Genomic DNA, 8837 nt, shown 5'->3' on the forward strand with positions numbered 1-8837 from the left:
AAAAAGATGGGATGGAATCATACATAATCTTCCATTCGGTCTTAAATTGAGCCTGGAGTACAAAATTGTTTGAGAAATTTAGATATGAAATTGAAGTTTTATTTGAATATGTTATAATTTGATTTTTTTAAAGTTAAATGTCTTTTTCATAAATATTTTAAAGAAAATCATAAGTTGTGAATACTATATAAAAAAAATAATCAATTCTTATACAATCTTACCAAATGAGCGAATTATTGTTCATAAATAAGATATCGAAATATTCTAAGGTGCTACATTGACAAATCACATATTACCATGTTCTTTTTAAAGTAATTCTAAATACACATATTTATTTTATAAAAGCGATTCACTATTTAATAATAATAATAGCCAGTTTTTTTTAAATATAATATCCTCTTCTATGATAGGAATAACTTGTTCATTAAGTGTTTTTTACACAATTTAGAAGGATGAATTCAAATCACAAATTCACACCATAATTTAAAATTATGACTCAAAATATCACATATTCTATGAAAAATCAAAAGGCATGTGTTTTTTAATTAATTACTATTTTTTTAAAAGGTGAGAGTGGTGAAGATGAGGATGGTGTGACATTTATTATTATTATTATTATTAAATACGAGGTACATTGTCAGAAAGGTATTGTCCACTGGTGTGTTTCAAGAGCAATATATGGGGCCCTTTATGTACTCTTCGATTCGACTATTCTGGAAACTATTTCCTTTTTGGCATATTATTCCACTTTCCTTTTTCTCTAACCAAACTCATTCACAATAATTCCCATCCATCTTATTCCTAAAATAACCTTCTCTCTTTTTCCTATTTACCATCCTACCTTTTTTATTTTTTATGTGTATAGCTCCTACATCAATTATAAGATCAAAAGTGAAGAAGTGAAGACATAACAAACAACAATAATTTGAATAGAAAAAAATAATGCTTAAAAAATTCAGTTAAATAATAAGCGTTGTCCGTCTCCAAACTTAAGATTGCAAAACGTAAAAAGAAGAAGAAATAAGTATATGAAACTTGATTTGTATATATACCTTTGAACATCCCAAAAGGTAAACAAGAAAAGCGGTGAATGAAAGCAGTAAAAGTAAGTAATTTGTGTGACGTTGTGGGGAGTGAATGATAGGTAGCTAATAAAAGAAGTTTTACTTGTACTGTCTTTTTCCATTATTGGTTAAAATGTAGTATTACATACATATTCAAAACTAAAATAAGGGTAAAGCTAGCTGTAACAACATATATATATATATATATTTCTTTTCTTTTTTCTCGTCTTTTCTTTTTTGTACCAATATTTCTTCCTAGAGGAAACCAATAATTAAATACTACTATCCCATAGATTTTTTTAGATCAGTAAAAGTTGCTGCCACATACTTTTCCTTTCATTAAATAATATAGAGGGAGTGATTAAACGAAGACCCCTAAATATAGGAATTTAAGTGGGGTTTGCTTCAACATAAAAAATGTGGAAATTTTCAAAAAAAATAATAACAGAATATTATAACAATTCTTTGTCAAAATATGATATTTTTTAAAAAAAAGGTGAATCATGGTCAAATGTGCTCTAAAGTTATATGCATTTGCTACGAGAAGAATAACGTTTAACGACAATAAATATGTATAGACTGGTCAAATTTTATCGATATTAGTTACTTGTCATTAGATTTAATGTTGCTATAGACTTGAACGACATTTACAAAGAGTGCTAAAATATAATTGTCACTAATAATTGTCTCTAAAAAGTATATTTAGCAGCAACTAAGCTATTGATGTTAATTAATTATTGCTAATAATCATTTTTGATATAGTGATTGATAGTATTAATTTTTTTTACATTAATGCTCACTCTATTTCATATTAACTGAATTTGTTATGCAATGCACATTTTTTAAGAAAAATATTTAAGGATATAATTCAAATCATATCTTCCACTATGGTCCTTTGTGAAATCATAAATGTAACTTTATACGTAGTGCAATTTGTCTCCTAGAAAATATCAAACTTCATTAAAGAAAATATTAACTATGAGAAAATTTTCAAACATCCATCTTTAACTTTGAACAATGAAAAAACCAAAAAAAATTAGTTAATATGGAAAAAAGGAAGTATTAATTTAACCTTTTAAAACAAATTACTACAATATAATAGGACTTATCTCTTAAGTGTATGATTATTCAAATTACCTCATGAGTACACAAAAAAACTATATTTAGGAATTAGGATACGTAAATATAGAAAAAGTAAGTTAAAGGAGAAGAAAAAGTATCTATGAATGACTTAACAAGATGGGGAAAACTGGTGGTCTTCACCAGTCACTTGGGAATAAAGAGATACTACTATAGATGGTTTGGCAAGTCATAGGCACTAGCCAGAGAAAAAAACACCAAAGGATTGGGCAGGTTTTGGTAGCCATATATAGGGGTGGGTGGAGTTTTAACTTTTTATATAAGGGATAGTACAAAATAACTTTTATATATATTATTAATAAATCATTTTTAAAATGTTAGTATTACAATTAATCCTCCTTAAAAATGAGATTAATTATCTGACATATAATTTTAAAAAAAGTACATGTGAAAAATAATAGAAGATAGCATACTTTTTTTGTGCTAATATAATTAAAATCCAAACGGTTGTGGTTGGCTACTTCCGTATAGGGGTTCTAAGCGGCCTGGCCTACTTTATCCCTGTATTGGGCAGCTATTTATTTCTGATTGAAACTATATACTGCTATCAATTAATATGATTATTATTATTATTTTAAAAAAGTTCAAAGTTTATAAGCAAAGTAAATGGATATGTAATAGGTGTTTGATTATGTTTTATTGTAAAAATTTTTAAAATGTTATTTTTATTTTTAAAGTGAAAAATAGTAATTTATTTGTCTAATTTCAAAAAAAATGACACATTTCTATATTAAGTAACAATTTAATTATAAAATATCTATTTTACCCGTGAAATGATTTACAGCAATACAAATTTCTATCATTTATTTTGGATCACAAGTTTTAAAAGTCTTTCTTTCTTTCTTAAATTTCGTGCCAAGTCAAACTATCTGGGATGGAGGAAGTATTTGAAATTTTGAGTTGTTTTCATTTTTGAGTTAGTTGGAGTGAAATTCTGGAATTCTAACTACAAACTGAATTACAAAATTTTATGGCCAAATACTTTGTTTCCTCGAATTGAATTTCAAAAAACATATTTGGCCATAACACATTTCATAGTTTTATTTTTTTTGTTTTCCACTTGGTTTTGATAATGTATTGAAGCTTGATTATTTTAAATTCGTGCATCATAAAATTCTATTAGAAAGAAGTTAAAAAAAAATACATACTCAAAATTCAAATTCAAGACGTGATTTAAAAAGCGAGCTTGTGCACTAATTTCTTGAAAAGAAGTATCAAGTCAGTGAGAAGTAAAAAGGAATAGAAAACACTCTCTCTCTAACCTTTTCTTGTAACAACTTAACCTCTCTCTCTCTATAAGTCATCGTTTTTCTTGTGTTATTATATTCTTTCAAAAAGTTCCATTTTACCATTATAGTTCAGATTCAACTCCACATATCAATTTAGTCGAAAGAAACCAGAAAAAAAGAAAGAATATTTATAGGTGAGGGAGGAAGTTTCCGCCATGGTCAAATTTTAGGTGAGATGAGAGAGCTAAGCAACCAAAACTCTTGAAATTCTTGTCCGATCCTTTTTATTTTCTTCAATTGTTTGTATGATTGTTTGACTTGTAGAGAAAGAAATGTGGAATCTAAACAACTCTCCAGATCATAGAAGGGACTATGAATCAGAAGAAGGTAAAGGTGTTGAACGATCCATTTCAAATTCAAGCTCATCAGCTGTTGAGGAATTATACGGTTCAGAAGAAGAAGATGAATTTCTTGAACAAAATGGACTAAAAGGCAAGAAAAAGAAAAGTATTCCTAGTAAAATATTTGGCTTCTCTATGATTGCTCCACCTAATAATACTAATAATAATAACGACGATAACTTATCGTCGGAGAGTGAACCGCCGGTTACCCGGCAGTTTTTTCCGGTTGATGAGTCGGAAATCGGAAGTGGTAAATTTAATGATAGATCTTGTAGATTTCCAAGGGCCCATTGGGCTGGAGTAAAATTCTACCAACCGGAGCCATCGACAGCAGTATTGGGAAAGGGTAGTGAGTTGTCGCAGGTTCAGGTGCAGGTACAGGTGCAGCCAATGAAAAAAAGCCGGCGTGGTCCAAGGTCTAGAAGCTCACAGTACCGTGGTGTTACTTTTTATCGGAGAACTGGCCGCTGGGAATCACATATATGGTCAGTCTCTATAACTTTGATTAAGGGTTTCTTTTCTTTTCTTCCTCATATATACTTGTGTTTTCTCATTCATTTGGTATATATATTTATTATATCTCAGGGATTGTGGAAAGCAAGTTTATTTAGGTACGGTTTTTTTTTTTCCATTTATTTCTGAGCTGAAGTTGTATATGTTTAGTATGTTGATTTTCGCGGAATTTATATTTTGTAGGCGGATTTGATACAGCACATGCTGCTGCTCGGTGAGCTCTTTAGCATTGCTAGTTTTTTGAAAAAAAATGTTGTGGATATTGAAAAATTTGTTTTTGCAGTGCGTATGATAGGGCAGCAATAAAGTTTCGTGGAGTGGAGGCGGACATAAACTTTATTCTGGAAGATTATGAGGAAGATTTAAAACAGGTAGGTAGGTTCATGATATTATCAGATCAGATCATATATATATATGAAATAATTATGTGCTTTTCTAGCTGGAGTACAACTACTTTAGTGAATTTCACTCTCTCCGGCCTTATCTTAAAAAAATAATAATGATTCTTCTTATCTTCAACAGTTGTTTACTCTACACCCAGAGAGTTCGGAATTTAGATTTTTAGATTCTAATAACAATACTCATTAAACATGATTCTATTGACTATATGCCAGTCTATATGCGTTAATTTAATATTTTTGAGACGAAACATTTTGAATTTACTTCTCCCTTAGCTTGTGTTGTAATATTGGTTTTGGTTTGTTGTATATGTATGATGATGCAGATGAAGAATCTAACGAAGGAAGAATTTGTTCATGTACTGCGGAGACAAAGTACTGGTTTTCCGAGGGGAAGTTCTAAGTATAGAGGGGTGACATTGCACAAATGTGGTAGATGGGAAGCTAGAATGGGCCAATTATTGGGCAAAAAGTATAATAATATTATCCTCAATTTATTTTGTTGCCAATGTCATTAATTAATTCCTTGCTTGCTTGGTAGCTAATTTTCTAAGAAAATATTTTTGAATAGGTACGTTTATTTGGGACTCTTTGATACTGAAAATGAAGCTGCCAGGTTTGTGTGGTGCTGAATTTATTTTGTATTTTTTGCACTACAATTGCTGCTAGTGGGCTAAAAAAATCCTCTTTTTTATTCTTTTTAATAGGGCTTATGATAAAGCTGCCATCAACTGTAATGGCAAGGATGCAGTCACTAACTTCGATCCTTGCATTTATGAAAATGAACTTAATTCATCTGGTACATTTGTGTATTTCGTTTTTGTTTTTTTTTGAAAAAAAAAAATGAAGAAAAAAGTTTTCTGACAAACATTTATAAATGTGGCGTTTTCAGAATCTAGTAATAAAGCAGCAGATCACAGCCTTGATTTAAGCTTAGGTAGCTCGAGCTCAAAGCAAAAGAGGGGAGAAATGGAGGATACTAATAAGGATCAAAATTATTCTTCTATGCAATTTGATGTTGATTGGCGCCACCAAGGGTCGATGCTCAAGGTATAGTACATATGGTGAAATTAAGGAGATTCCTATCTCTACATTCTCCTATGTATACAAGTTAAATTTACTTTTTGTAGCTTAATTTCTTCTCAACTCTTATTGCGTTTTTTTTGTACTCCTTATAATAATACGTGCATGTTTCAATTTCAGCAGCAACATAGTCCGATTGATATGGAATATGGGCGAAGAAGAAATGTGTACAACGAGACGGATACCTTGCAACTCTTGAGCCAAACGCACCTACATTCTCCAGGCTCCTTCAAGACAAATAGCAATGAAATGCAAAGGTTTGGCCAATATATGAGAGCTGGTGACTCCCAAATGATTCCACCACAATTCACCTCCTCAAATTATCAAGTGAGTAACCAATTTTATATGACTTTAACTTGTTAATTTTTTGTTTACTCAATCAAATCATTTAATTTGTAGCTATTTATCCCATAATTTTTTTTAAAAAATCCACCACTTTTATTTTTTTTTGTAGTGATACAAGTAGATGCCTATAATAAGTAGAACTAGTTGTCTGAAAAATAAAATAGATTACCTCGCCTATAATAAGTTAAATTGATTAAGTTCTTTTCTTGTAAAATGATTTTGGTATAAGTTATATCTTGGTTTTAGCTAATACCCACATTAATCAATAAGGCGGCAAATTTTATACTGTTAATTATAATCCTAAGATAACGATTATTTTGAGCCAAATGACCCCCCTATCTGGAGTTAATAATATAATTGCTCTAGGTAGAAATATTTATTTTGTTATGTTTTCATCAAAAGATGTTAAGAATTATGATGATATAGGTTCAGTTTCCAAGCAGCAGCAATGGAAGAGATACTCAACAATGGCAAAGCAATAATGTTGCTCCTCCTTACCTATTTGCAACTGCTGCAGCATCATCAGGATTCCCTCAGCAGATATTAAGACATCAAAACTGGTCTCACAAAAATGGCTTTCACTACTCTCTCACCAGACCCTCCAACTAATTCTCTCTCTCTCTCTCTATATATATATATACAAGACAATCGTTGCACAAAACATTCCGCATTAGACAAGAGAGCTAGCTAACCGCACCTAAAGAGTTGTGATGTAAACCATATATAATGTAATATAATATAATGTTGACAGGTTAATCTTGATGGGAAAAAGCTTTTGAGAGATCCAAGTCTATGGATATAATTGGTACAAAGCTAACTGAAGAAGAGATACTGAACTAGATTTCTTTTGGATAACTTTCTGACTCATGTAAGCTGCCAATTTATACTATCCACAAGTACAGCTACTAAATAAATGTTTTTAAATTTTGATGGTCTCTCTTGTGACTTATATGTTGTTATTTACCAATACATATTCTCATTTTATTCCATTATTTTTGTCCTCATTCTTTTTGACATGTAGTAAAAGTATTGTCTCATTTTATATGTTATCTTTTTCTATAAATAGCTGGATTATAATATTTGTCATTTTATAAAATTTATGCATAAATTGTCATATTTTGCCTATTATACGCTTGATAGAATAGTTAATTAATCTTGTTATTTACTAATAAAGTTGACTAAAGAAAACATTAAATAAAGATAGAAAAGTAAAGTTACATTATTTCTTAATGTAAGTGTAAAGTAAAAATATAACATACTCCCTCCGTCCCTTTTTAGTTGTCCACTTTAGAAATGACAAACAGATTAAGGCAACAATGATTAGCACAGTAAAGTTACAATTTTATCCTTATGACAACTTTTCACTTCAAAATTACAACCACTTATTTGAATTCAAGTGAAATAAATTGGAGGGAAACAACATACACTTTTACAATTTTCAAGAAGTGTAAGTAAGGGTATAATAGGAAAAAATTTGTTGTTCTTTCTTGATTTGTCAAAATGGACAACTAAATAGGGACAACTAAAAAAGAAAATATGGACAAGTAAATAGGGACGGAGGGAGTATTACCATTCACTGGAACCTTGTTTCCTAAATGAGTAAAAAAAGCCTCATTATTATATTGCCCATTTCTTTTCCATGAAAATGATTTGAGTTTGTCAGAAGCACAGTACAACGTAGCCCACTTTTTTTCTTTTTCTTTTGCATATAAGCTTTGATATGACGTACACTAATAAACTTAGTAACTTATCACAAAGAAAAGTCCAACATTAATAAAATGAAATCATATTTTACCATCAAGGCTCAAAAGTTCTACACTTTCTATTACAACATTTTTCATCAAAATATGTCCTATACTCGCTTTTAAAGTTCGACTAATCGAAATTTATATCAAAAAATCTTAATTTATAGGGTCAATGTTTCTACCGAAATATAAACCTATAAATTGAAATTGTGGAGTTTTGAGAGCTTACACATTACAAATTTGTATAGATTCGTATATAAAAATTATATATATATATATGTGGATACAATGTGGTGTACGTCTAATACTCCAATTAATCAACCTATCTATAATATAAAAAGAATATAAATTATATACATATCAATCGATATAATATTGTTTTACTGAATTATTTTAAGAAATATCACTTAATGTCAACGAATTGTCACCATCGTCATTACTTCTCGAGGACACAGAAAGGAAGAAATGGTTATTGTGATGAGATGAGAGAGACATAACCTAAAGCTTCACAGTACGTATATTATAATGGGCAAAATTGGTTGTACTAAATTTAATTAAAATGATTCCAGATACTATCAAACTTTTTTATAAAAAAATATTAATCTGACAAAACCTTTGCCTTATCCCTAAGTAGTATAGTACAAAAATAATTTAATCATTCCAGATACGATACGTAGGTTATGAAACTTCCAAAAATTGATATTCTAGTACTTATGGTACTAGATTAAATTTTAAAAATGTGTGTGATTTCATCATCTGGCTCGTCATCATTGATTAAAATAAACATATCTAATAACCTTCCATCTTTGTTTATAATATTTCTGTTACGATATTTATATAATTAAGGTATTAGTTTAGTAATGTTGTCAGGTAGAACGTCTTACATATGACAATTGATAAAGCGCATAAATACTACTCC

At 29.7% G+C, this 8837-nt stretch overlaps 1 protein-coding gene across 3 annotated transcripts; it reads left to right on the plus strand.

Moving 5' to 3' along the window:
* The first annotated feature begins 3439 nt into the window (after positions 1-3439).
* Positions 3440-7152, plus strand: LOC125848276 (floral homeotic protein APETALA 2-like). Of its 3 annotated transcripts, none has more exons than XM_049528119.1 (10): positions 3440-4319; positions 4420-4445; positions 4531-4561; positions 4631-4718; positions 5072-5217; positions 5317-5361; positions 5453-5544; positions 5638-5795; positions 5952-6155; positions 6600-7152. In XM_049528119.1, the coding sequence occupies exons 1-10, from the start codon at positions 3766-3768 to the stop codon at positions 6780-6782; spliced, it is 1527 nt and encodes a 508-aa protein (XP_049384076.1). In that variant the 5' UTR covers positions 3440-3765; the 3' UTR covers positions 6783-7152. The 3 variants fall into 3 exon arrangements, with proteins under 3 accessions (XP_049384076.1, XP_049384077.1, XP_049384075.1); XM_049528120.1 differs by having other exon boundaries at positions 3525-4319; positions 5949-6155; positions 6606-7152; XM_049528118.1 differs by having other exon boundaries at positions 3528-4319; positions 5949-6155.
* The last annotated feature ends 1685 nt before the right edge of the window (positions 7153-8837 follow it).

This window comes from Solanum stenotomum, chromosome 12 (genome assembly GCF_019186545.1).
Source record: "Solanum stenotomum isolate F172 chromosome 12, ASM1918654v1, whole genome shotgun sequence".
Classification (NCBI taxonomy): Eukaryota; Viridiplantae; Streptophyta; class Magnoliopsida; order Solanales; family Solanaceae; genus Solanum; species Solanum stenotomum.

Bases quoted from the DNA above. Each gene is read 5' to 3' on its own strand.
- LOC125848276 (XM_049528118.1), top strand. From the start codon at position 3,766: ATGTGGAATCTAAACAACTCTCCAGATCATAGAAGGGACTATGAATCA. The intron at 4,446-4,530 runs GTACGGTTTTTT...TATATTTTGTAG, and splicing joins TGGAAAGCAAGTTTATTTAG to GCGGATTTGATACAGCACAT. The intron at 5,796-5,948 runs GTATAGTACATA...TTTCAATTTCAG, and splicing joins ACCAAGGGTCGATGCTCAAG to CAGCAACATAGTCCGATTGA.